Source organism: Theropithecus gelada, chromosome 11, assembly GCF_003255815.1.
Source record: "Theropithecus gelada isolate Dixy chromosome 11, Tgel_1.0, whole genome shotgun sequence".
Classification (NCBI taxonomy): domain Eukaryota; kingdom Metazoa; phylum Chordata; class Mammalia; order Primates; family Cercopithecidae; genus Theropithecus; species Theropithecus gelada.
Window position 1 is genome coordinate 108473969 of NC_037679.1, and position 27085 is coordinate 108501053.

General features: G+C 40.9%; 2 protein-coding genes across 4 annotated transcripts in view; one reads left to right on the forward strand and one right to left on the reverse strand.

The window, feature by feature from the left end:
• Positions 1-16900, forward strand: part of ATF7IP (activating transcription factor 7 interacting protein) — a 135768-nt gene extending 118868 nt beyond the window's left edge. For all 3 annotated transcript variants that reach the window (XM_025401977.1, XM_025401978.1, XM_025401976.1), the window contains exons 14-15: positions 10192-10304; positions 11626-16900. In XM_025401977.1, coding sequence (XP_025257762.1) covers positions 10192-10304; positions 11626-12045 — 533 coding nt within the window. In that variant the 3' untranslated portion in view covers positions 12046-16900. The remainder of the gene's footprint in view (positions 1-10191; positions 10305-11625) is intronic.
• A 705-nt stretch (positions 16901-17605) lies between these two features.
• The window catches only part of PLBD1 (phospholipase B domain containing 1), a 68001-nt gene continuing 58521 nt past the window's right edge, over positions 17606-27085 (reverse strand). The window contains exons 7-11 of the mRNA XM_025403756.1: positions 25406-25606; positions 25155-25295; positions 20776-20961; positions 20001-20107; positions 17606-17903 (exon numbers count right to left, since the gene is read on the reverse strand). Of these exons, the coding sequence (XP_025259541.1) occupies positions 17721-17903; positions 20001-20107; positions 20776-20961; positions 25155-25295; positions 25406-25606 (818 nt within the window). The 3' untranslated portion in view covers positions 17606-17720. The remainder of the gene's footprint in view (positions 17904-20000; positions 20108-20775; positions 20962-25154; positions 25296-25405; positions 25607-27085) is intronic.

Genomic DNA, 27085 nt, shown 5'->3' on the forward strand with positions numbered 1-27085 from the left:
GACCACAGTGATGCTTTGGGTCTCCTGGAATCAATGTCTGCTCAGAACCAGTGTCCAGTAGTGCCTGAAATGTCTGATCATTTCCCTTTCCCCAGTGCACAGTTACCCTGGTAAAATGCCAGAGGTCTCCTGTGGGAAGGATGGGAGAAAGATTCACTGCATAAGTTGTCAGGAATGTAGTGGGATCCTTCCTCAAGGGAACCCAGCCTCGCCTTCATTCAAGGGATTCTTGGTCTGTAAACTGACTCAAGTCTAGAACTTGAGGGGTTTTCATTCTCTGTTTTTATTATTCAATTTATTCTTTTGTTCCATCGACCTAGAAGTTTTCTGGTTGTATAAATTAGGAATGCAGTAGGCTTCCATCAGTTTCACCTCTAGGAACACTGATTAATTAGCCAATGCCAGAGCTCTATCCAAGTCAGACTCTTCTGATTGCCACTTTATCTCTGCTGTCCATTATGGTAGCTACGCCCACCTTGCCTTGGACACTTGAGTGCCGCCACTTGGCCCCTGTCAACTTAGGATCCAGTTATTCCCATTGTATTTACATTTTGTGGTTGAGTGACTGCAGTTGCCACTGTTAGATCTGACATACAGAGTCGAGCAATTAGAGGGCTCTTCAAAGATACAGGTGCTGCCCTCACAAATCTATTTCTCAAGGCATTGGTCAAGGGTATATCTTCTGGACCCTCCCATCTGGGATGACTAGCTCTAAAGTGACTGATTCACCCTACCATCCCAATCTCCTTAGTCTTTGGATCCCTTCCTCTACATTAACCAAGGGAGATCAGTCATTTCCAGCTCACTCACAGTGTGCCATCTTTCAATCCTTATTTCAACTAACTAAGCAAATAATCTATTAGAACCTTTTATTTTTTAACTCCCTGAGCTAACCTGAAATGCAGAGTCCCTACTTAGTGGGCTTAAATCAAGAAATTCAGCCTGATCCAAAATTGTTCCTTCTACCATAATTTCATACCCTTAATATCGATCCCCATGCCTGTTCTCCAGATTTCTGTTCATGTAGATTAGAGAACTCAAAACAGTTCTCTTTGAGTGTAGCGTACGTTCTCATAGGTCACACTCAAGCTCACCTCTAGGGGCCCACCAGTACTTTAGTTACAGGTCTAGAAGCAAAGAGAGGTGTTTGGAGTGGCTCCTGAGAAGACTCAACATTGTCTTACCTGGCAACTGCCTCAGAGGAGGCCATCACTGTTGCCTCACATAGCACAGACTTTATTTCCTCAGACAAAGTTGGAAAGACTGATGGCAGCATGGGTCAGGGAGGGTATGTTGCCCCCACTGGGTGTAGGGAAGCTGTTCCAATCAATGCCCTCACTGTAGCTGTAAACACCTGGTGAGCCTGTGCATGCCTCTTTTGTTGTAGGTTAGCCAATTGCATGATAAGAGCTTGTGTCTGTTTTTCTACAATTTCAGCTCTTTCTCTATAGGAGATAACTGTCTCACTCAGGGCAATCTTAGCAGATTTCAGGGTCAGTATTTGCTTCAGAAGCCAGGAGACTGAATCCCTGAGTTCATCATTTTCTTTGTTTTTCTTTTTTTTTTTTTTTTTTTTTGAGACGGAGTCTCACTCTGTCGCCCAGGCTGGAGTGCAGTGATGAGATCTCGGCTCACTGCAAGTTCCGCCTCCTGGGTTCACGTCATTCTTCTGCCTCAGCCTCCTGAGTAGCTTGGACTACAGGCGCCCGCCACCACACCTGGCTAATTTTTTTGTATTTTTGGTAGAGAAGAGGTGTCACTGTATGGGTCAGGATCTCCTGACCTCATGATCCACCCGCCTCGGCCTCCCAAAGTGCTGGGATTACAGGTATGAACCACTGCACCCAGCCCATCATTTTCTTTTATCACTTTGTCCACTAAACTTAGGAGGAACCGACCAGTTTCATTATGTTCCTTGGTTCTCCACATACGGTCCAAGGTATCGTGTACAGAGTCACTAAACTCCTTGCCTCTCACAAGCGGCGATTCAGGAGTGTCAAATGCATTTATTTTGCATAACTCTAAACAGTTCACACCAGGTGCTATCAGTGTTCTTTATACTATTAGAAGTAGAGTCCTTAGCATTTGTGGATCTAATCACATTAAGCAGCCAACTCCAGAAACCCCAAAACCAACGAAAGAACTCCATCCTTCATATTCGGTTCTTCTAGACCCCCAATCCTGGTACCAAAATCTGAATTAGTCAGGGTTCTCTAAAGGGACAGAACTAATAAGACACACACATAGCCTAATAATTTATAGATATAGTACATATTTTATATATATCTATAAAGAGTAGTTTATTAAATGTTAACACTATCACAAGATCCCACAATAGTCTGTCTGCAAACTTAGGAGCAAGGAAAGCCAGTCTGACACCCAAAACTGAGAAACCTGGAGACCAATGTTTCAGGGTAGGAAGCATCCAGCAGGGGAGAAAGATGTAGGCCTGGGAGACTAGACCAGTCTCTTCATTTCACGTTTTTTTGCCTGCTTTTTATTTGCTGACAGCTGATTAGATTGTGACCACCAGATTAAGGGTGGATCTGCCTTCCCCCGCCCACTGACTCAAATGTTAATCTCTTTTGGCAACACACTTACAGACACACCCAGGATTAATACTTTGTGTCCTTCAATCCAGTCAAGTGGCACTTTGTATTAACTCTGTCACAAGTCTACCCTTTGTCAACTTGAATCCATATACATCTAATATCATACACAGTCTTCAAATAGAGTAATAAAGCCATACTTACACCTAATATAATACAATTATCCTTTGTACAACTGGAAATGCACCAATTCCCAAGCCAAATACTATGACATAAAGTTAACAATATTTAAATGTTGATAGGAAGTCAATAAATCTTACATCACATGATGAAGGAAAAGGAAATAAAGATATTTTGTTCGTACAAGTGCATATATGCACAAACATGTTTTTAGCAAAAGAAGGAAGAAATACTCATAAAAATTACAGTCCCCATTTCTGCTACTGGTCACATGGTCATAGCTGGTATTGATGACTGCCTTTTTCTACTACCCATTCTGTAGTCTCTTTGCATTCAGCAAGCACCTCAGCTGGTCGTGGTTTTATTCCTGGTGGAGTGACCCAATCCTTCATTCCTGAAGGGTCTGGGCCATTTTTAGTGCTGCCTAGATTGGGCTGTTACAGTTTCCTGTTGACCTTAATCACAGGGCATGGTAATACTAAGACACGCCTTAATGGATCTCCTGTATTCCATGTATACTCTTCCTTACCTCTGTTGTGGAACAGTAGACTGATTTCTTCTTGCTAGTCTGGTACAGTCACCACAACCAACACTAACTCCCTTGTTAGCCTGTTGACTTAAAGGTAAGAGGAGCCCAAAGTATCCAGGTGGCAATCTTAAGTTCCAGTTTAATGGAATCATTGTGTCTCCTGGTGCGAGCGTTCCTCCCTCTGGAACTAAGACCTCTAGGCCAGCAGAAGGTAATAATCGCAGGAAAAGGAAGCAAAAATTTTGCTAGTGGATCCCTAGGGGTGAAGGTGAGTGGTGCCAGTTCCACTTTACCTGCTGATTCCTGGACCCGTGAATCCTGGCTATTGGAGAAACAGCACCAATATTGGATGCTGATTCAGTGCATACATAGCCTTCTGGAGAATTTTGCCCCAGACTTGCAAAGTATTGTCACCTTGTTGGCGTTGTAATTGTGACTTCAAAAGGCCATTCCACCGTTCTGTAAATCCAGCTGCTTCAGGACAATGAGAAACATGGTAAGACCAGTGAATTCCATGAGCATGAGCCCACTGCCGCACTTAGCCATAGAGTGAGTGCCTTGGTCAGAGTCAATTCTGTGTGGAATACCATGATGGTGGATAAGGCATTCTGTGAGTCCATGGATAGTAGTCTTGGCAGAAGCATTGTGTGCAGCATCATAGGCAAACCCATATCTGGAGTAAGTGTCTGTTCCAGGGAGGATAAACCTCTTCCCTTTCCTTAATGGAAGAGGTCCAATACAATCAACTTGCCACCGGCTAGCTAGCTGATCACCCCGAGGAATGGCATGCCATATCAAGGGCTCAGTGTTGGTCTCTTCTGCTGGCAGATTGGGTAGTCGACAGCAACCATAGCCACGTCAGCCTTGGTAAGTGGATGTCCATGTTGCTGTGCCCAGGCATCACCTCCAGCACTGCCACCATGGCTACTTTGTTCATGAGCCTATTGGGTGATGACAAGGGTGGCTGCGGATAGAGGCTGAGTGGTGTCCACAGAACGGATCATCCTATCGACTTGATTATTAATCTCCTCTGCTGAGGTCACCCGTTGGTGAGCAGTCACAGGGGATACAAATATCTTCACAGTTTCTGACCACTTAAAAAGGTCCATGCACATGTTTCTTCCCCAAATTTCTTTGTTCACCAATTTTGTAATCATGCTTCTTCCAAATCCCTGATCATCCAGCCAAACCATTGGCTACAGCCCATGAATCTATGTAATCACACATCTAACCATTTCTCCTTCTAAGCAAATCATACAACCTGGTGCACTGCTCAAGATTCTGCCCACTGAGAAGATGTTCTTTCACTGCTGTTCTTCAGGGATGTCCTAGAAAGGGGCTGTAGTGCTGCTTCTGTGCACTTTGCAGTGGTGCCTGCATATGGTGCAGAACCATCTGTGAACCAGGCCTTAGTCATCTGTTCCACTGTCAGGTGATCATAGGGACTCCCCATGAGGCCATCTGTGCAGGCTAGGGAAGAGAATGCAGGGTGGCAGGAGTGGAGATATGGGCATTTGAGCCACTTCCACTTGTAAATTACTTGTGCCTTCAGCACCTGCTGGAACCCAACCACATATATACCACTTCCATTTGATGCATGACCCACTTTATGGCTAAATAGGTCAGAAAGCACCCGGTTCATGATAGTCAGCTCAGGTCACTTGGTGACTTGATGACCCACAGTCAAATGTTCAGTTTCCACCAAAGCCCAGTTAACAGACCAAGAGCTGTCTCTCAAAAGGGAGTAGTTACCTGCAAAAGAAGGCAGTACCTTGTTCCAAAATCCTAGAGGCCTCCACTGTGATTCACCTATGGGGTCCTGCCAAAGGCTCTAAAAGCATCCCTCTCTTCCCCTCACACCTCAGGCACCATTGAATCTGCTGGGTCATATGGCCCATGTGGCAGAACAGCTTGCCCAGTAGCCTGAACCTGTTGCAGAGCCTTTTCCTGTTCTAGATTGCACTCAGAACTGGCAGCCTTTCAGTACACTCGATAAATGGACTGGAGTAACACACCCAAATGAGGAATGTGTTGCCTCCAAAATCCAAATAGGTCCACTAGACGTTGTGCTTGTTTCTTGGTTGTAGGAAGGGCCAATTGCAGCAACTAGTCTTTGCCTTCACTGGAATGTGTTGACAGGCCCCACATCACTGGACCCCTAGAAATTTTAGTGAGGTAGAAGGTCCCCGAATTTAGTCGGATTTATTTCCCATCCTCTGGCACACAAATGTCTCACCAATGAGTTCAGTGTTTTTGCTGCTACTTGCTCACTTGATCCAATCAGAATAATGTCATCAATATAATGGACCAGTGTGATATCTTGCAGGAGCAAAAACTGATCAAGGTCTCTCTGAATAAGATTATGACACAAAGCTGGAGAGTTGATATACCCCTGAGGTAAGACAGTGAAGTATATTGTCGTCTTTGCCCACTGAAGGCAAATTGCTTCTGGCGGTTCTTGTGGACAGGAATGGAGAAAAAGGATTTGCCAAGTCAATGGCTGCACTCCAGGTACTAGGAGATGTGTTAATTTTATCAAGGAATGAAACCGCATCTGATACAGCAGCTGCAATTAGAGTCACCACTTCATTAAGCTTATGATAATCCACTGCCATTCTTCAAGATCCATCTGTCTTCTGCATAGGCCAAATGGGAGAATTGAATGGGGACGTGGTGGCAAGCACCGCCTCTGCATCTTTCAAGTCCTTGATGGTGGCACTGATCTCCTCAGTACCTCCAGGGATGGATAGTTTTTGATTTACTGTTTTTTAGGGGCAGCTCTAATGGCTTCCAACTGACCTTTCCCACCATAGTTGCCCTCACCCTACCAGTCAAGGAGCCAATGTAGTGGTTCTGCCAGCTACTAAGTATGTTGATGCCGATTATGCATTTTGGCACTGGCGAAATGACCACAGGATGAATCTAGGGACCACTGGACCCACTGTAAGTGAGACCTGAGATAAAACTCCATTAATTATCTGACCTCCATAAGCCCCTACTTTAACTGGAGGACCACAATGATGCTTTGGGTCCCCTGGAATCAATGCTCAGAACCAGTGTCCAGTAGTGCCTGAAATGTCTGATCATTTCCCTCTCCCTAGTGCACAGTTACCCTGGTAAAATGCCAGAGATCTCCTTGGGGAAGGGTGGGAGAAAGATTCACTGCAAAAATTGTTGGGAATGTAGTGGGGGTCATTCCTCAAGGGCATCAGGCCTCCCCTTCATTCAAGGGGTTCTTGATCTGTAAACTGGCTCAAGTCTAGAAATTCACTGAGGGGTCGTTATTCTGTTTTTATTATTCAATTTAGTCTTTTGTCCATTTGACCTAGAAGTTTTCTGGTTGTATAAATTAAGTAGGAATGCAGTAGGCTTCCTATCAGTTTCACCTCTAGGAACACTGTGATTAATTAGCCAATGCCAGAGCTCTATCCAAGTCAGACTCTTCTGATTGCCACTTTGCCTCTGCTGTCCATTATGGTAGCTATACCCACCTTGTCTTTGACAGTTGAGTGCCGCCACTTGGCCCCTGCCACCTGGGGATCCAATTATTTCCATTATGTTTAAATTTTGTAGTTGAGTGACTGCGGTTCCCACTGTTAGATCTGACATACAGAGTCGAGCAATTAGAGGGCTCTTCAAAGATACAAGTGCTGCCCTCACAAATCTATTTCTCAAGGCATTGGTCAAGGGTATATCTTCTGGACCCTCCCATCTGGGATGACTAGCTCTAAAGTGACTGATTCACCCTACCATCCCAATCTCCTTAGTCTTTGGATCCCTTCCTCTACATTAACCAAGAGAGATCAGTCATTTCCAGCTCACTTACCGTATGCCATCTTTTAATCCTTATTTCAACCAAGCAAATAACCTATTAGAACCTTTTCTTAACTCCCTGAGCTGCAACCTTAAATGCAGAGTCCCTACTTAGTGGGCCCAAATCAAGAAATTCAGCCTGATCCAACTTTGTTCCTTCCACCATAATCTCATACCCTTAGTATTCATCCCCACGCCTGTTCTCCAGATTTCTGTATATATGAATTAGAGAACTCAAAACAGTTCTCTTTGAGTGTAGCGTACGTCCTCATAGGTCACACTCCCAGCCTCACCTCTAGGGGCCCACCAGTACTTTAGTTATAGGTCCAGAAACAAAGAGAGGTGTTTAGAGTGGCTCCTGAGAAGAATCAACATTGGCTTGCCTGACAACTGCCTCAGGGGAAGCCATCACTGTTGCCTCACATAGCACAGGCTTTATTTCCTCAAAGTTGGAAAGACTGATGGCAGCATGGGTCAGGAAGTGGACGTTGCCACTACTGGGAATGGGGAAGCTGTTCTTTCTGGCAGAAAAGCTTCATCGGAGTTTACAGACTCAGTGTCCCCAGCTTCATCTGGGTCCTTCCACGCACCCCCATTCCAAGTTTCAGGGTCCCATTCTTTTCCAGTCAATGCCCTCACTTTAACAGTAGACACCTGGCAAGACTGTGCATGTGTCTTTCATTGCAGGTCAGACACTCGCATGATAAGAGCTTATGTCTGTTTTTCCACAACTTCAGCTCTTTCTCTACAGGAGATAAGACTCTTATTCAGGGCAATCTTAGCAGTTTTGAGCCTCAGTATCTTCTTCTGAAGCTGAGAGACAGAATCCCTGAGTTCATCATTTTCTTTCATCACCTTGTCCACTGCACTTAGGAACCAGCTTCATTATGTTCCTTGGTTCTCCACATATGGTCCAAGGTATTATGTATAGAGTCACTAAACTCCTAGCTTCTCACAAGCTGTGAATCAGGAGTGTCAAATGCATTTATTTTGCATAACTCTGTAAACAGTTCATACCAGGGACTATCAGTGTTCTGTATACTATTAGAAATAGAGTTTTTAACATTTTTAGGTCTAATCACATTAAGCAACCAACTCCAGAAACCCCCAAAACCAATGAAAGAACTCCATCCTTAATATTCTGTTCCTCTGGACCCCACTCCTGGTACCAAAATCTGAATTAGGGTTCTCTAGAGGTACAAAGCTAATAGAATATATATATTTTTGTGTGTGTGTATATATATGTATATATACACATATGTATCCTATATACAATATTCATATAGTATATACTATATATAAACTAATAGGATGTATGTATTTTATATATTATGTATGTATTAAACTAATAGGGTATATACATAAAATATGTACTACATATAAACTAATAGTATATATCCACTTTATATTCTACTACTTTATATATACAGTGTATCTTTTAGTTATATATAAATATTAAATATATGTAAAATGCATACTTTATAGTAAATGTGTATATATATAAAGGGGACTTTATTAAGTATTAATTTACACAATCAGAAGGTCCCACACTACTGGGCATGGTAGCTCACGCCTGTAATCCCAGCACTATGGGAGGCTGAGGCAGGCAGATCACTTGAGGTCAGGAGTTTGAGATGAGGCTGGCCAACATCATGAAACCTCATCCCTACCAAAAATACAAAAATGGCTGGGCATGGTGGCACAAGCCTGTAATCTCAGCTACTCGGAAGGCTGAGGCAGGAGAGCCCAGGAGGCGGAGGATTGCAGTGAGCCGAGATCACGCCACTGCCCTCAAGCCTGGGCAACAGAGCCAGACTCTGTCTCAGAAAAAAAAAAAAAAAGAAAAAGCAAGATCCCACAATAGGTTGTCTGCAAGCTGAGGAGCAAGGAAAGCCAGTCCAAGTCCCAAAACTGAAGAAACTGGAGGCCAGTGTTCCAGGGCAGGAAGCATCCAGCACAGGAAAAAGATGTAGGCTGGGAGGCTAAGGCTCAGCCAGTCTCTCCTTTTCACGTTTTTCTGCCTGCTTTATATTTTCTGGCAGCTGATTAGATTGCGCCCACCAGATGAAGGGTGGATCTGCCTTCCCCAGTTCACAGACTCTAATGTTAGTATCTTTTGGCAACATCCTCACAGACCCACCCAGGGTTAACACTTTGTGTCCTTCAATCAAGTTGACACTCAGTTTTAACCATCACACATATGTAGTAGTTTTGCAAGATGTGATAGCAAGGAAAAATATAGCTGTTTAAAGAAACAGTAATGCTGTCATTAGAAAATAAACTGATTGGAGTCTCTGGATCATAGTTTGGCTTCAACTCTCTCAAGTTTACAAGAGCATTATCTGGGAAAATTAGTCAACAAGTTTGGAAATGAGTTCTGGGAAACTTGGCTCACTATCGTCCAGGCACCAGGCCAAACTACAGCATGGGCCAGGTACTGAATAAATGGCAGGAGTATGGTCAGGGCAGTAGGTGGCTCTGAATTTTCTATTTTTGTTTCCTTGGTGTATGTCACAGCAGTTTTCTGTGGGGTGAAATGAGTATCCTGAACCAAGGAGCTAGGCATGGAGAAAATGAGAGGAACCTCATTAATACATGGCAAGGATGACTTATTCTGGCTTTCTGTCCTGGTTGAAAAGATGAGACTGCAGAGCTTTTTATGAAGATACTCCCAATTTGTCTATCTTTTGAGTCACACTGCTCCATTATGGCCATTTACCTTTTACATGCGGTACACAACCAGTGTTCTAGGATTTTTGTTCATAGTTCTCCTGGTAAGGATCCTTTTATTTCTCCCTGTGCTGGACCTCCTGTTGCTTGTGTCTCATATTTTTCTCTTTATTTTCTCACATATTGGTGGCACATATTCTCCAGTGACTATTGAGAGAAGGTTTGTGGTAGTTAGAATTTTTTTTTAGTGCTTGCACATAAGAAAGTTTTTTTATCCACAGGCTGGTTGATAGCTTGGCTGAATACGAATAGGACCTCTAAGTTAGAAATATCTTTCCTTTCAAATCTTGAAAACATTGCTTCACTGACTTCAAATATTTAATCTGTTTTCCACCAAATTTACAATAGAATTATTTTATCTTGTAATTTTTTTTTTTTTTTTTCTTGTAGGTGTTACAGTTCGAGTGCCTCAAACAACCACGTATGTTGTAAACAATGGACTAACCCTGGGATCCACAGGACCTCAGCTCACAGTGCATCACCGACCACCACAAGTGCATACTGTAAGTGTTGATGCTTGGTTTTGTAAAATTCTCAACTGTAAAGGTATAAAATATTATTGTAGTTGGCATTTTTCTTTAAAGTGGTTATATCCAAGGGAATTGTTAGGTCTTTCTGCTTTTTCAGAAGTTTATTTCTAAAAATTGATCTTAAACCATTATGAACAAATGTTCATAGGGATGATGATCATTTAGAATCATTGAGTTTGCTTGTGGTGTACAGTATACAAAAACAGGTCCACAGTTGGGGTATATGAAGTGAAATATAGACCATTTCTAATTCATAGTTAAATTAAAAAGGACGTTTTTCCATGTGTTAATTTTATTCTTTTGTTTTAAACTATGCCACGTCTAACTGCTACATTGTCATCAATTGTTTTAAAGAATCCAATGATATTGGGAATTCGTTAGTTAAGAGGCAGCAGAGATAACCAAAGATTTCTCCTTAGATTTAGCCTCCAAAACAATGTCACATTATCCTGTGACACAATTTTGTCAGTGTTTGACTGGTATGAAATATCATCATAATGACGATGATGTTCCAGTGTTAGAAAAGTCAATAGGACTTCCTAAAGTTAGAGTCACGTTTTTTTCATCATCTGGCCTTAACCTACTTTTCCAGATTTTTCTTCATGTACCCTATATCCAAGAAAAAGTTAATACTTGTTGTCCATACGTCCCCTCACTTTCCTGTCCACATGCCTTTGCTCATGCTTTATTTTTGGCTGAAAGGTACATGATTATTTCTGCATCTCTAGATCCTATCTTTCACAGTTCAGTTTAAATATCACCTTTTTTTGGTAAATTGGCCAAGAATATAGTACACATTCAGTGTTAATACGCTTATTTATAAGAATATGCTGTTGTCTTATATTGCAAAATAACTTAAAAATGAAAGTATAGTTGTATTCTCCAATTTTATATGATCTTGATTGCCATACATGATATTTTAAAATGTTATATTGAAGTGATAATCTGTAACATAGATAATTCAATCATAAATTATTTTGTTAGAGGTAGATCATTATTTCCGTGTTCCTCAAAATGATGTTCCATCAGCAGGGGCTTTTTATTTCCTAAGAAAAACTCAAAATATTTTAGGTCTAGGAAGTAGAGCAGGAATAACCTCAGCATCATTGTTTGTGGCATCATTCATTACAAAACCCCAAATAGAACTTGCCAAATTTGATATGGTGTTTGGTATTTCCTAGAATTCTTGATGTAAAATGATATCTCTATATATGTTCTCTAAGGTGTTTTAATTCTAACATTCTAAAATGTTCTTTTTGCGATCATTATAAATCAGTGTGACTTGTTTTTTTAGGAGCCGCCACGCCCTGTGCACCCAGCACCGTTACCAGAAGCTCCACAACCACAGCGTGTGCCCCCAGAAGCTGCCAGCACATCTCTGCCTCAGAAGCCACACTTGAAGTTAGCACGAGTTCAGAGTCAAAATGGCATAGTACTGTCATGGAGTGTCCTGGAGGTGGATCGAAGCTGTGCCACTGTTGATAGCTACCATCTCTATGCTTACCATGAGGAACCTAGTGCCACCGTGCCCTCACAATGGAAAAAGATAGGGGAAGTCAAGGCGCTTCCCTTGCCCATGGCATGTACTCTCACCCAGTTTGTATCTGGTAGCAAATACTACTTTGCAGTACGAGCCAAGGATATTTATGGACGTTTTGGGCCTTTCTGTGATCCTCAATCAACAGATGTGATCTCTTCTACCCAGAGCAGTTAAACCTTGGAGCCTTTATATTTTCCTCTTTTAAAATTTCCACCTTTTGGTCTTGTTTTTAATCTTGTGCATGATACCCCATGTAAAATCCACCTTGTGCAAGATTTCTTGGACAGATGTGTGTATACACTACATTTGTTTATAAACAGAAGCAAAATAAACTCAGCCCACAAAGCTAGAATCTTTTCCTGGACAGTTTAGGCTTTGGGGTTTGGAAATGTAAATGTGTACCTTGCTTTAGTTTTGAGGCTGGGGAATATGTGTGGGTGTTTATGTGTGTTTTTCCCTATGTATGTGTTACTGCATTGGAGTCTCCCATTTTTATTCTCAAATTTACCTCTTAAAGTACGAAGTAGTAGATCAAAGGATCTGAGATGTGTAACTGGCATGACTCTGCTTTTAAAGGATCTGTAGGATCATTTTAGTTAAATGGTTTAAACAGAATCAAAACAAAACCCAAAGAAATGAATTAAAAACAAAATGGCTAAATAGTTTAAAATAGGTTGATTTGAACACAGGAAAGGATCTATTTGTTGTTTCTTTTGTCTGGTCTCCTAAGTTGTTAATTAGGTTAAAAAAGATCTGCAATGGCCCCCCTCCCTTTCCTGATCTGGCTTTTACATTTATTTTGTGCCTTAAAGATTAACTACAAAAATAAACATGGCCAAAAATAAATAAATAAACATGGCCATATGTCCATGGTTGCTTACTCTTCCCTTGCAGCCTTTTTACCCTTGATTTCTTGCACACCTCCTCAAGTAATTTTTTTTTTTTTTTTTTTTTAGATGGAGTTTCGCTCTTGTTGCCCAGGCTAGAGTGCAGTGGCACAGTCTCAGCTCACTGCAACCTCCGCCTCCTCGGTTCAAGCAATTCTCCTGTCTCAGCCCGAGAGTAGCTGGGATTACAGGTGCCCGTCACCAAGCCCGGCTAATTTTTGTATTTTTAGTAGAGATGGGGTTTCACCATGTTGGCCAGGCTGGTCTCAAACTCCTGACCTTAGGTGATCCACCTGCCTCGGCCTCCCAAAGTGCTGGGATTACTGTTGTGAGCCACCGTGCCCAGCCTACTCAAGTGATTTTTAAACCAAGGTGTGTGTGTGTACATGGAGGTATTTGTACACACACGCACACATGCGCATGCACAGTCTCATCTTAGCCGGGCATGGTGATGGCATCACATTTAACTCCAAAAATTTGACGTGCTATTTTCTTCTAAAACTGTAGATGCTTTTATTTTTGGTCACTATTTAACTTTGTGTAAAGTGGACCAAGAGAAAACCATATTGTGGAAGAAAATTTTTCACATGTTTTAGTATCCGTGTTGCACACTGTGTTAGAGATTATGAAAATGATTCTAGTTCAGTTTATTACCCAAAGCTATCACCCAATACTAATTCCTTAGTATTCTTTCAAAGGAAGCAAATAGAAAGATTCACAATATAGAATGAGCTAAAATATCAAGGAGAAAGTTTCATTTCCTCTTTATTCTCACATCGTCCTTCCTGTTTTAACCTTTTAACTTTGTTTTGATGGTGCCAAGTTGAGTCTGATGTACCCATTGTTAGCTTTGGATAGAATTTAAAGTATATCCCAAAATTAGCCGGGCATGTTGGTGCATGCCTGTAACCCCAGCTGCTCAGGAGGCAAGGAGAATCGCTTGAACCCGGGGGGCGGAGGTTGCAATGAGCTGAGATTGCACCGTTGCACTTCAGCCTGGGAGACGAGCGAAACTCCGTCTCAAAAAAAAAGAATTTAAAGTATATTCTTTGAGGTCATTTTATGTAACAATTAGATATAACCTCCTCCTGTGTATCTCTCTGTTCCTCTTCAAAGTTATTAAAATTCAGCTTAGGTCATGGATTTTTAATATGAGGGGCAGCTGTACTGGTTTCAGGTAGGTGTTTTGAGTGTAGATAGTTTAGGACTGGAGGGCTGGGTTAAGTTTTAGGAGTGAGAATATTTTGAAAGGAATTTATGAAGTTTGTGAAATAACTTACAAGTCCTCTTCCTTTGCAATATTTGAATTCCATTTTTCTGCCTTCTCAAAATAGTCATTCATTTTTCCTAGAATTGCAGGAGGGAGCTCTCTCTTTTATTAATGTTGTTTGTTTGCAACTTTGATGGCTTATAACAGGAAGTTTTCTAGTTGTAAAGAAAACTCTTTAGAGACTTTTGACTGGTCAGTATACTATCATCTGAGGTGTAAGATTTGATTCATGATGAAGAAAGCCTATAGATTGCCAAAAAATTAATGCTCCAAATCTCCTTTCACTCTCAGAAAATGAGACCACAAAGGAGTATGCTATAAATCAAATTTGCCAACCAACTATGTAGATATTACTCGTTCTAGGACTAATGATGATGGTAAAGAAGTTGCCATTGTTATGGCAACGAAAATTTTAAAAGGAAGGAGTCGGTGATCTTCTAGATGTATATGAACACCTGTCTATATCTGCATGTGTATGTTTTGACCTGCAGTGGTTGCAGTGTTGATTATGTGTTCAAGATTATTCCTGTCTACAAAATTGAAGGCCCTTGTTCAAATTGTTCTTTATTGGGTGTTTTTATGGTCACGTGGTTACAATTTTCTTACATAACCTACAAAAGGTTCTCTTGATGAACATTTTTATTTATATTTACTAATTTTTTTAAAAAAGCTTTCATAGCATTATTTAATCAGATGAAGAAAGCCCAGTAGAATTTTTTTAAAAAATCATTATCCTAGCCTATATTATGTTTTCTGTCAAAGGAAAACAAATTCTCAAATAGCAGTTCTAAAAATAGATTTACCAAAGTAAAATAATTACTTAAAATGTTTTATTCCAGTTGGAAGGAAGGTACAGGGAGAGATCGCAATTATTTAGGGGAAAAGTATATTTATTATAAGATGGTGTACTCAAATTAGCCAACCATGGCACGTAGGGGCAGCAGCTATATTAGATTTACTAGAGGTGCTAGGTTAGAACACTAGGTTTTTATTGAGGCAGGTTTTAATATTGAAAGATGCTTTTTGTTTGGTTTGCTGCTTCTGGGAGAGAGAATGGAGGACTTAAGTAGTAAGTAGCTACTGATAACAGACCTTCTAGTAGCAGTTTCCACTCCGCGGTTAACTTTTTAGTTTCATAGTATCTTTTCACAAAGTATTACAAATAAGCTAGATTCTCCCATTTTGGGAATGCAAGTTTTACTACATTTTTAGCCTGGCAATATCTGTGTAGGTATTGCCTTATTGGAAATTCTGGAAACCTGATACTGCAACCTGCAATGTAGGATGTTTGGCATTTAAAGGTAACGGTGATGTTTATTATTCTATACTTTGCATTCTGTGAGAGTAATTTTCACTGTCTTAAGTGTGAGTAAGCCTCTTCTAAAAATCCTGTTCTTGTCAAGAAATGTATAAATCACATACAAAGACATCTGTTGTTAACAGTTAATTTTATGAGGTAACTATATCCTTCTATTTCTCTGGATTCATTTTTTAAAAATATGCAGAATACTGCATACTGTTTAAGATAGTGTATACATTTATGAGAGAAGTGGAGAGCTTTCTTCCTTGAAAAGTCGGTATTTGTTGAGAGATCATTTGCCTCACAGAGAGGTGTTCCCCACTCCCATCCCCATTGCCAGATGATAAATACTTTGAAAAAGTGACCTAAAACAGCTTGAATCTTAGGTGCATCTATCTGCAGACCTCCTTAAGTAGGCTGCGTCTTACAGTTCTCTTACTGCATTGGGTAAGTGTTAACTTTGTTGTTTGTTCTTTTGCTTTAAATATTCTCCAAATTACCATTTATGCAACAAAGTCAGGGTTAATACTGCATGGTATTCATTTATCTTGTTTCATGAACTTTCCAGTACTGTAGAAGGTTAACAAAGTAATGCCTGTGGTATCCTCATCTCTCACTTTTTTACACTGTGATCTTAGCACAGTAAGGTACTGCAAAGACCTTCCTTCCAAATGTTCTCCCTGACTTTACTTCTTGGGCCAATTCAGTATCCTCAGCATCCTATGATTTTGTTGTTTTATCACTGACCTGTGGTTGGCCTGTTTTATCCTAATTTCCAGAAAAATCAAGTCCTAGTATTTGCAATATCAAATAACTGTCTAAAACCAATGTGTGATTCTACCTTCCTTATTATTTTTACTGGGCAAATGCCCTATTTTTTTTTTTTTTTTTTTTTTAACTTTTGGGACACACACACAAATCAGCAATTCTCATGAAGCGTTTGTTGGCGTGGCAGACTTGTCTAATTCCTGAAACTCATTCATCCCCTTGAGCCAGCCAATGGGGAGGAATAGGATAATGCAAACACATGTTTTGTTTTCTCATTTTCAAATAATTTACCATGTTAAAATAAACTTTTCTTTGTTTTTTATTTGTAGAGTCAGCTAAGTACCCATATTTAAATGCTGTCTTTATCATTTTTTTGAGGTTTTTGTTTTTGTCTGTTTCTTTGTTTTGTTTTTGTAAATAAGGTAACTGGGCAATCAAACACCTTTTGGGGATTCTGGCTTTAGTATTTTATCAGCCATTTCAAAATTAAATATAAAAATCCTTTGTAAGTAACTTGCATCCTAATTTTTCTTTATTGCAGTTGAAAGTGTAAATAATAAGACAATGTAAGTAAGACCTTCCTAATGTCTAATACAAACTGGGCTGTAGCAAGTGGCCCTATTTTTATTAGGGTTTTGAAGGTTTGTATGTGTGTATGTGTGTGTGTGTGTGTGTGTGCGTGTGTGTGTTTTTCTTTTTTAAATGTATAGTAGAGTGGTGTCTGTATAAGTGTTAACTGTAGTGGGGTTTTGTCCAGCAAGCCTGAAATTTATACTTTGAAATAAAACTACTGGGTTTTTAACATTCTGAGTACTCTGTTTAATTCTGGTTATTCACCCTTGTGGCTTTTTTCTTTCTTTTTTAAGAATCTTCCGCCTTGTTTAAAGTCACCCATTACATACTATGTGGTGTGGCTTATTTAACCTACTTCGCAATTCCATGGCACTCAGATCACATGTAACTCTCCAACTTTGAAAGAAAGTTGCTATGCAGGGTTGCTGCCAGCTTGTATAGGTGCTTTTGGCTTATAGGAGGCAACAGTAAGGTTTACTATATTGTATGCCTAACCTACACCACAAAAGGACTCAACTGATGCCTGTTAATGACCCGAAAAATCACTACAATCACTAACTACTACTAGAGGTTCCTTTGAAAACGAAGCTCCAGCGTCCCCTAGGGTTTTGTGATTAGGCATATTCATCCAGGGAAACAGGAAAGAGCATAGGAGGAGTACAGATTCTTATGGGCCGGGCATTCGTCTCAGGTTCCAGTGGCTAGAATTGTCATGTGGCACAACTATCTGAGGGACACTGGGAGATGTGGTCTGTGTGAGCAGGCATGAAAGGAGAATATGAATTCTGCTGAATGAAGGAGCAGTTTCTGCCATACCCTCTTGTGTATTAGCATGTATACTGAAGCTTAGTGTTATTTATATATATAACATTTCTTCTACAGTGCTCTACCTTATAGCGAGTGCTTGCTGTAAAAACAACAAAGTCAGTGGAAAACGAAAGTGACAAATGAATTTAATATATTTTATTGCATAATTCTGATGGGAAAAACATAGCTAAAATAGTGCCTTTGGTTTCTTATTTACAGCCTTCTAGTCTGTCATCTCCCTCCTTCATTTCATGTCACGTTTCAAAATTGGTTTCATGGTAATAAAATCAAAGTTGTAGACCTCTGGCATGCCCTGATGTAGAGTTTTGTTGAAACGGTTCCAGTGAAAAACAGGGAGGCCACCTTGTACTGTGGGGCCACTTATGGCATAGGATGTGTACTGAGATGCTAGGTAGATATCTGCCACCTGGAAAGAGGAGGAGGACATTTTAGAAAAATCATTTGGCAAAAAATTAAACCCATGGCCTTTCCCACTCCCCCAACTACCAAAGTCATAATATGAGCTTTTTTTTTTTTTTTGAGACGGAGTTTCGCTCTTGTTGCCCAGGCAGGAGTGCAGTGGCACAATGTCGGCTCACTGCAACCTCTGCCTCCCAGGTTCAGCAGAGATGGGGTTTTGCCTTGTTGGTCAAGCTGGTCTCGAACTCCTGATCTCAGGTGATCCACCTGCCTCAGCCTCCCAAAGTGCTGGGATTACAGGCATGAGCCACTGCGCCAGGCTGCCTTCTTTAAAACAAAATTTTCTTGCCATTTTTCACACTGTCTTTGTATGATGTAGTCTTCTGTATACATTTGGCATCAATTGTCAATCAACTAGAAGTGTGTGAAATGAACAGTGTAGCCAAAAGCAAGCTATGAAGTCAGATTACTCATTCAGAATTCTCGCTCCAAAGCTCATTTAAAGATCACTTAACCCCTCTATGAGTCAGTGTTCTCCTTTGTAAAAAGGGCTGATAACCCTACTTCATAGAGTTGGCATGAGGATTAATGCAAGCAATGCTCAAAGCAATGCCTAGAATAGATGAAGTCCTCAGAAAAAGTTGTTATTAATCAGGGTGGTAACGAGTCTTAAAGTAGATGGAGCTCACTGTCAAAAATTGAGGGCCATGGTTCTCAAAAACACCTAACCACTGACTAGCAGTGGATCCTAATCTTAGAGGGGAAAGAGAATCTCTTCTGATTTTCCCCATAAAGAGAGAAATTATATTTTTAAAGAATATCCTTCAACAGAAGCTTTTTGATAAAAACAATTGTAGGCCTCTGTCTCCAGAAGTGAGATTTGGTAGAGGGAAGCTTGGCTTGAGTTCTCCCAGGCAAGGCAGCACAGGTGATTTTCTTGGTGTATTCTGTGATAGATACAAACTTCACACATTTCACTGAATGTTTGCAAATACCATTTTAAAAAGGGAACACAAAAACATTCATAAGGGTTTCATCTGTGCCAGCTTCTCTACATCTACCTTTTTTTTTTTTTTAAATGTTAACATTGAGAATCATTACGGTTAAAAGCTTTGCCTTCATCACATAGCTAAAAAGAAGGTTGAGCTGGAGCTCAAGATACTTTAAAGCATTTCCTGTTTAGGTATTAGGCTGATAGAGAATAATGTATAACTGGGGTCAGCATTCTTATAATTTTTGGAGCCAAAGACCGAATACACAGTTTACCCTGATGGGTTTCTTCCAGAATTTAGGACAGGTGGTGAAATGAAAAGACACACCCAAGCCAAGACTGCAAAAGGATGTAGTAGCATAATCTGCCAACCAAATGCCTCATACCCTCAGACATCCCAAATCCAGTGGTGCGCGGGTAAATTTTTAACAACCATCTTTCTGAGGAAAAATGTTCCTGATTTCCATAATGTAAATACTTTCACTTGACTGGTTTCAAACTATCAACATGATGTCAACTAACAATTGGTTCCTGCCTGTCTATGAGCTGGCTTTAGCACACCACTGCAAACCTACTTATTACTTATATTTTGAGACACATTACAGCATTTATCAATTCTAACGTTGTGAAAAACCTCTGTGCTTTAGGCATCTTGTCCAAACTTGCTCCTTCGGCTAAATTCGATTCATGTTTAACATGGAATCACACTGCTTGAATAATATGTTCTTTGGACTTTGGGCCAGTCTGGTAAAACTTAAGACAACAATATCATCATTATGGCTGTACACATTTACAAATAACTCAACACTGTTCTAAACATTTTACAGAGATGAAAGGCTTATTCTTCAGAACACCGTATGAGGTAAGTACTGTTATATCCATTTTACAGATGAAGAAACAGAGACATGATGGAATTATGTGATTTACTACTAAATGGCAGAGCAGCGACTTGAAGTTAGATAATAGGACCTACCACCAGAATCTCTGAAAGAGCTGATTCCTGGGTTGAGTTTATGGTTAGAGCCATTACTGTGCTTCCTGCCTGTGCAACTTTGCCTTTGGAGAGGCCTGTGTGCTGGTGGGAATTACATTCAAAAGCCAATAGCATGTTACCTTCGTGTCATAACAACCTCCGGGACTTGGGTTAGGTGAGTTCAGGTCCTCACGGCAGCAGATGGTATTACAGGGGTCACCCTTACTGTAAGGATCCTTCTTATAATCTAGGAAACAGAGAGAGATGGGGAAGAGAGTGAGTATTGGCTATTCGGAGACACTTCTCCACAGTAAGGTTTTGGGGCCTGTTAAAGCCTAGATAATCAGAGAGTGTACCCCCACAGGCCTCCTCAGCCCAGCCTGCTTCCAGATAGACATCTGCCTTGGCTTGTGAGGAAGGAGTAAGTCCTCGGCCCCAGGCCCAGCCTGCTCTTAAGAACCTTACACAGTGAAAAATGGATGGGAGAGAGAACCAGATAAATGTGCATCAGTTGTTTGACTTTGATGCTGTTCATAAAACAAGAAATAAAAATTTGACTTTGATGCTGTTCATAAAAAAAAATGAGGTATTTATGAACAATTTTTGTTTTATTAGCTGCTGTTATCCTTGGAAACTTGTGTTTGGAGAAAAATTTTAAATGACCCTGTATGAGTTATTTCTTCTGTGTCTTACAGATGACTTTTTTCAATTACAAAATGTATAGACTCTTCTCTTTCATTTTATAAAGGAGGCCAAAGCTCTATTATTGAGTATAAAATGTATAATATTAGTTAAATACTTAAATAACTTCTTGTAATTCCTTCTAGTACAGAGATGATAAACTTACATGGATTCTTTATCCATAGGGAAGAAAAGGAGTTTTGAAGAATGATTCTTGAGAAATATGCTACGTACTGTTGTATCGCATGATATATTTCATGGATGCCACATCAGTCACTTTCCCTTGGTCACGCCGGAAGATTTTGGCTCGTGGCGCTAAATCATAAGAGTAGTCCAAGCCCAGCTTCTGAACTAACAGTGGATAGCCACTCCAGTTGTAGATCTTTTCATGGAAAGGAATATTGTAGGAGGGCCAATATCCTGATTTGGAATGGAAGGGAAGTAAGGGAGGGATTGACAGGGAAGGAGACAGAAAAGGAGAGAGAGCAAAAGAAATGTTTTCCATGTTCATTTATTTTGAAAATGGGCACAGGTGTTTCATTACAAAATAAGGTATAGAAAATAAAGCTTTTTGCATGCGAACCCTGGCAGCCAAACAGCCTCTTAAATTTCCTAAATCAGCACACCTCTAGATTATTTCATTAGGGGAAGAAGAGCATCAGAATTCTCTGGTTTTCACCCAAAATTATTAATCTCTAAGCCAAAAAATAACCATATTCTTTATAGAGCAAAATAAAGTATAATGCAAGGCGATCTGGGGAGCTCATCTAAGTGGATTTAGTTACTGAAATGCCAAGAAATGGCTGTTCACAATGTGGCCCTATAAAGGAAGATGTCAAATGGTAATCACGATGTAGTGGAAGAACATAGCACTGGGAATAGAAAGCCTGAATTCTAGGCTCAGGGCTTAAGAAGTAGGTCTTGCAACTTTGTTTTGTTTTGTTTCTGTTTTTTTGAAAGACGTCAATGGGGAGGGAGAGGAGAAGTCTGTAATGTGAGGGGATTGGGGATGATCTTGTAGGTTACATTAGGTTTTTAATTCCTTTGACTCTAAACATTTATAAAGGCTCAGCTTCATTCAAAGCTTCATAGTGTGTGAAGGCCACATAGCCTACTAGTCACTGAGCACCAAATATGTGACAGCTCTCTCTGGTAAAAGCAGAATTTCAGAAACATCCTAGATTACACTGGTCTGGGTTATTGCCTACAGAACAGTCAAGGAATGTCTCCACCATTCAGGGTTCTCTCCCACCTCCACATTCTCTCCTGGCCCTTGTCTGCCTTTCTCCTTTGTATTGTTGTACAGGACCTCCTCTTTAGGGGTGAGGTTACTGAGACAAAAAGTAAATGATAAGACATTCAGCCTTGCTAATTCTGAGAGCCAGCATCAGAAGAACTGAGATATGGATGACATTGAAATTATAGAAGAAAAACAGATTTGTTGCTAAAACATATCTAGGTTATATAGACTCAGGAATTCGATTGCCTGGATTTGAAGCCTGGTTCTGCCATTATTAAGTATGTGACCTTGAACAAATTGCTTATCCTCCTCTGTGCCTCAGTTTCTTCATCTTCATTAAGTATTCAGCATTAAGCATCTTCATAAGCATAAGCATGAAATGCATTCAGATGGAGCGCTTAATTATAGTATCTAATACTTGGTAAACATTAGATTATTATTATATTTCTCTTTGTGAAAACAGCTCAAATGAATAATGAAAATGTCTGCTTTATACTTCACATTTCATGAAGCTTCATGATTTAAAACAGAGCAACTTGGCCTGGTGCAATGACTGACGCCTGTAATCCCAGCACTTTGGGAGGCTGAAGCAGGTGGATTGCTTGAGTTCTTAAGTTCAAGACCAGGCTGGACAATATGGCAAGACCCTGCCTCTTTAATAAAATATGAAAAAAATAGCCAGGCATCGGGGTGCACACCTGTGGTCCCAGCGACTCGGGAGGCTGAGGCCCGAGAACCGCTTGAACCCGAGAGGCGAAGGTTGCAGGGAGCCGAGATCACGCAGCTGCCCTCTAGCCTGGATGACAAAGTGAGACCCTGTCTCAAAATAAAAAAATAAAATAGGGCGACTTGTTTAATCTCACAACAACCTGATGATGTGTAAGTATTATCATCCCTTTTTTGAACAGAAGAAACAGAGTTTCAGAGAGGTCAGATGTCTTCCTTGCCTCACAAAACTTGACTGAATACAGGCCTTCTAACTAAAACATCCAGGGCTTCTATCACCATACCACAGTTGCTTAAATATGCTAGGAGGTGTGCCCACCCCCCACCCCGACCCCCCCGCCTTTTTAATGGCTATATGATATCATTTATTTGTTTGGGCAAAACACGTTTCTTTCTGAGCTTTTCTTTACTCACAGTAAAATGGCAACAATAACACTTATGTGGTAGTATGTTACAAACATCAAACAAGAGAACTTAAGGAAAAGGCCCAGAAGAGTGTCTGCAATGCAGTAGGTACTCTGAATTTAATTCTCTGTTCTTCTCTCCTCTGGCAAAAGAAAAAAAAAAAAAATACAGACAGATCATCATCAACTCTTTTTAGTCTTAGGGAGTAGGGAGTTTCAAGTGGTCTAGCAATGGGACTGCAGAGAACCAAGTCTACCATTCTGTTAGCAACTGTCCAAAGAAGAAAAGACTACTTTAGCAAGCATCTCTCTCTTGAGGCCTGCTATTATTTTCAGGCTCTTAGGAGCTGGAGGGACCAGCTGGGTTATCTGTTTTGAACTGCTCTGTGCTAACCAGTAACCACCTAATGATTTCACTTCTTGGATGGATTTTCCTAACAAGCAAAGAAGGTAGGTCCACTGCTTGGTAGTATATGAACTGCTTGGCAATGAAAACTCCCACCTTAAAAATTGGTGTTATGCATAAGTCTTAGTGCATTTAGTTGGTGTGAACCATTCTCCACTGATGAGGCCCACTCTAGGCATCATTACAAAGTCAATTTGGGGACCTGGAAAACGGAGGACCAGGTCCTGATCCCTAGGGTCAAAACTTTATCTCTGTTCTGTCTCTATTCATCTGCCAGCTGATCTGTTGCAATAGTCTCCTAACTAGTCTCCTTTCTTCCCACCCAGTCTACTCTTCCTTCTCCTAACTAGTCTCCTTTCTTCCCACCCAGTCTACGCTCCCTTGTCAGGAACTCCCAATTTCTAAAACATAAAGGCTGAACTGCCCAATAGGATTTTTAAGGCTAACATTTTCTCTCAATCTATCTACTTATCTTAATTGATTCTCATGACCATCCTGTGAAATTGTAGAGGAAGTTCTTGGGAGCCAGATGAGTCTCAGAATTTAGGATTTTTCAGACTTTAGAACAACCATGGAGTGCGTGGATTATGTGACATTACAGTCTCTTCGGGAAACACCTCATAATCAAAGATGTTGATATTTCTGTAGCCTAATGTATACATGGGGTCTCTAAGAAGAAATAAAGACAATTTAAAAAAACAGGCTGGGCACAGCAATTTGGAAGACCGAAGCAGATGGATCACCTGAGGTCAGGAGTTCAAGACCAACCTGGTCAACATGGTGAAACCCTGTCTCTACTAAAAACACATAAAAACTTAGCCGGGTGTGGTGGCACGTGCCTGTAGTCCCAGCTACTCAGAAGGCTGAGATAGGAGAATCGCTTGAACCTGAAAGGCAGAGGTTGCAGTGAGCCGAGATTGCACCACTGCACTCCAGCCTGGGTGACAGAGCAACACTCCATCTGAAGAAAAATTAAAATTAAAATTAAAAACAACTAAGAGTTTCCTTCTGGCAGTTTTGCTGCCAAATGAGTTCAGATCAGGTCATATCTTGCTACCAAGTGAGCTAGCTACCAAATCAAAACAAAACACAAGAAACAAAATGATAATTTGTGGTTTTACAGTTTTAGAATTTTAAAATTACAAATACCTGGTTGTGGACCTATATCACGATTCAGTTTTATAGATGAGGAAAGTGAGGCTTGGAGAGATTCAATGATTTGCCTGAGATTTTAAGGAACTGAGATTTGAATGAAGGCAGTGAGCCTCCTGGCTTCAAATGACTGGACTCCTTCTTGCCCACCAGAAGTGCCTTCTCTGACCCCACCCACTAACAGCCACGTTCTCTTTAGGTTCACCACCGGCCTAGGGACACCAGACCTGATGACAGCTCTTCCCATCCTGAGCTCCTGCAGCTGCTTTGAGCACTTTGCTTCCCTACTAGACTCCTGAGTCCTTCAAGGTCAGGGACTCTGCATCCTTGCTTTTCTGGTCCCTGGGCCACAGTGGCACTCCACAAATATTTGCTGAATTGAACTTAAAGCTTTAACCAGGAATACAGGAGAAAAGGTAATATTAGAACCATGAGGAATCACAGGGCCATGAATGCCTGATTTGCGTCCCAATCTGCACATTGTCCTGCAAGAGTCTGCGACGCAGGTTTACCTGTTGTGCTAAACCTGGTCATTCTCCCCCAGTGTAACTAGCAGTGGCATCCCCATCCTGTCTTCCCCCCCATGCCCTCCCCCACCACACATTCACACATCGTGCATTCCCCTACCATATATGAACTCACACATACTCGTCAGGTTTTCAGACTTAGGACATGAAGAAAGTACCTCTCCGTAGAACATCAGTTTGTTCGGAATATTCTACATATGTAGGAATTTGCTCCACAATGTACAGAGTGCCTTTGTCAAGGCTGTGGTTCAGCTTTACCTTCTTCAGGTCCAGAACCATGTACTGATTGTTATAGGTGCCTGAAATATCAGCAGACATGAAGACGGGACATAGGTATGACTTTACTGGTTAACAAGCCCAAATCGAAATATATGTCTGTGCCTAACAGTTATTCTGCAGGGTCACTTACCAGAGTTGTATTTTGAAAAGATGTCTGCCCACCTCTTGCCACTATCTGCCATCATATTGGCCACACGGACTCTTTGCCATGCCAGGAGAGACTCGGGTATTATCTGCTTTAGCAGGGTTTTATTATACACACTGTTTGTGGTCTGCAGCAGTATCAATCCACTGCTAAGAATGTAAAAGTCATCCAGAGACTCCAAAAACCCTGCAGGAAAGACAAATATACACATCAGCCTATGTATACATGGAACAGTGAACCATCATTATTAGCAAAGAGCTTTACATACACAATGCATTTTGCAAGGCGTGTCAGTTATGACTATCCTTGACCTGCAGTTGCCTCCCCCAGCTCTGGCTCACCTCTGTGGTAGTCACCCAACTGCCACTTACAGAGGTGCCAATAGACCTCCACCCCTGGATTCTCCATTGAAAATTTATTTTATGATTTGAAATTAAAAAAATGTTAAATCCAGAACATTGCAAGTTTCCAGAATGATAAACAGATGTAGATCCCAACTTGCTAGGATTTCACAGGAGAACTTTTAATTAGGGAGGGGATTAGCAGCATTCATTAGTAGGATATAAATGCCTTTTTTTCTTCTCTTCTACTTTCCCATATTTTTCAAATTTTGTATAAGTCTACTTTTTTTTTTTTTTTTTTGAGACACAGTCTGACTCTGTTACCCAGGCTGGAGTGTGGTGGCATGATCTCAGCTCACTGCAACCTCACCTCCTGGGTTCAAGCGATTCTTGTGCCTCAGCCTCCGGATAGCTGGGATTACAGGTGTGCACCACCATGCCTGGTTGATTTTTGTATTTTTAGTAGAGACCGGGTTTCACCATGTTGGCCAGGCTGGTCTCAAACTCCTGACCTCAAGTGATTCACCCGCCTTGTGTGGGCCACCACACGTGGCTAAGTCTATGTAATTTTTATACATGGAAAAACATCTACATTTAGAAAAGTAAAGATGGTTTTGAAACTCGGTCATTGACACTCTTCGTCAATGCTTTTTTATAAATGTTAGAGGCAACACAGGAAAATCAGTGAAGCCACAGTCTTTTCTGAAGACCTGTTTTGTGGTTTACACTGGGATGAGTATGGAAAGGACAGAATATCAGACGCAGCTGTAATAAAAAGAGAGGATATATTGTCATCAGTAACAGTAATGGAACAACTGTCAGTGTTAAAGAAGAGTCAGAAAAGGACCCCAGTGGTCCTGGCTAACACGGTGAAACCCCGTCTCTACTAAAAAAAAATACAAAAAACTAGCCGGGCGAGGTGGCGGGCGTCTGTAGTCCCAGCTACTCGGGAGGCTGAGGCAGGAGAATGGCGTGAACCCGGGAGGGTGGAGCTTGCAGTGAGCTGAGATCCGGCCACTGCACTCCAGCCTGGGCGACAGAGCGAGACTCCGTCTCAAAAAAAAAAAAAAAAAAGAAGGGGCCAGAGTGATAAGTTCCTTTGGTGCATCCTGCCGAAGGGGATTAATGCCCTTACAAAATAGTCCAGAGAGAACTAGCTAGCCCCTTCCACTATGTGAGGTCACAGAGAGAAGGCACTGTCTATGAGAAACAGACCCTCATTAGACACTGAGTCTTCCAGTCCCTTCATCTTGGGCTTCTCAGCCTCCAGAACTGTGAGCAATAAAATTTCTTTTTTTTTTTTTCTTTTTTTTTTTTTTTTTTT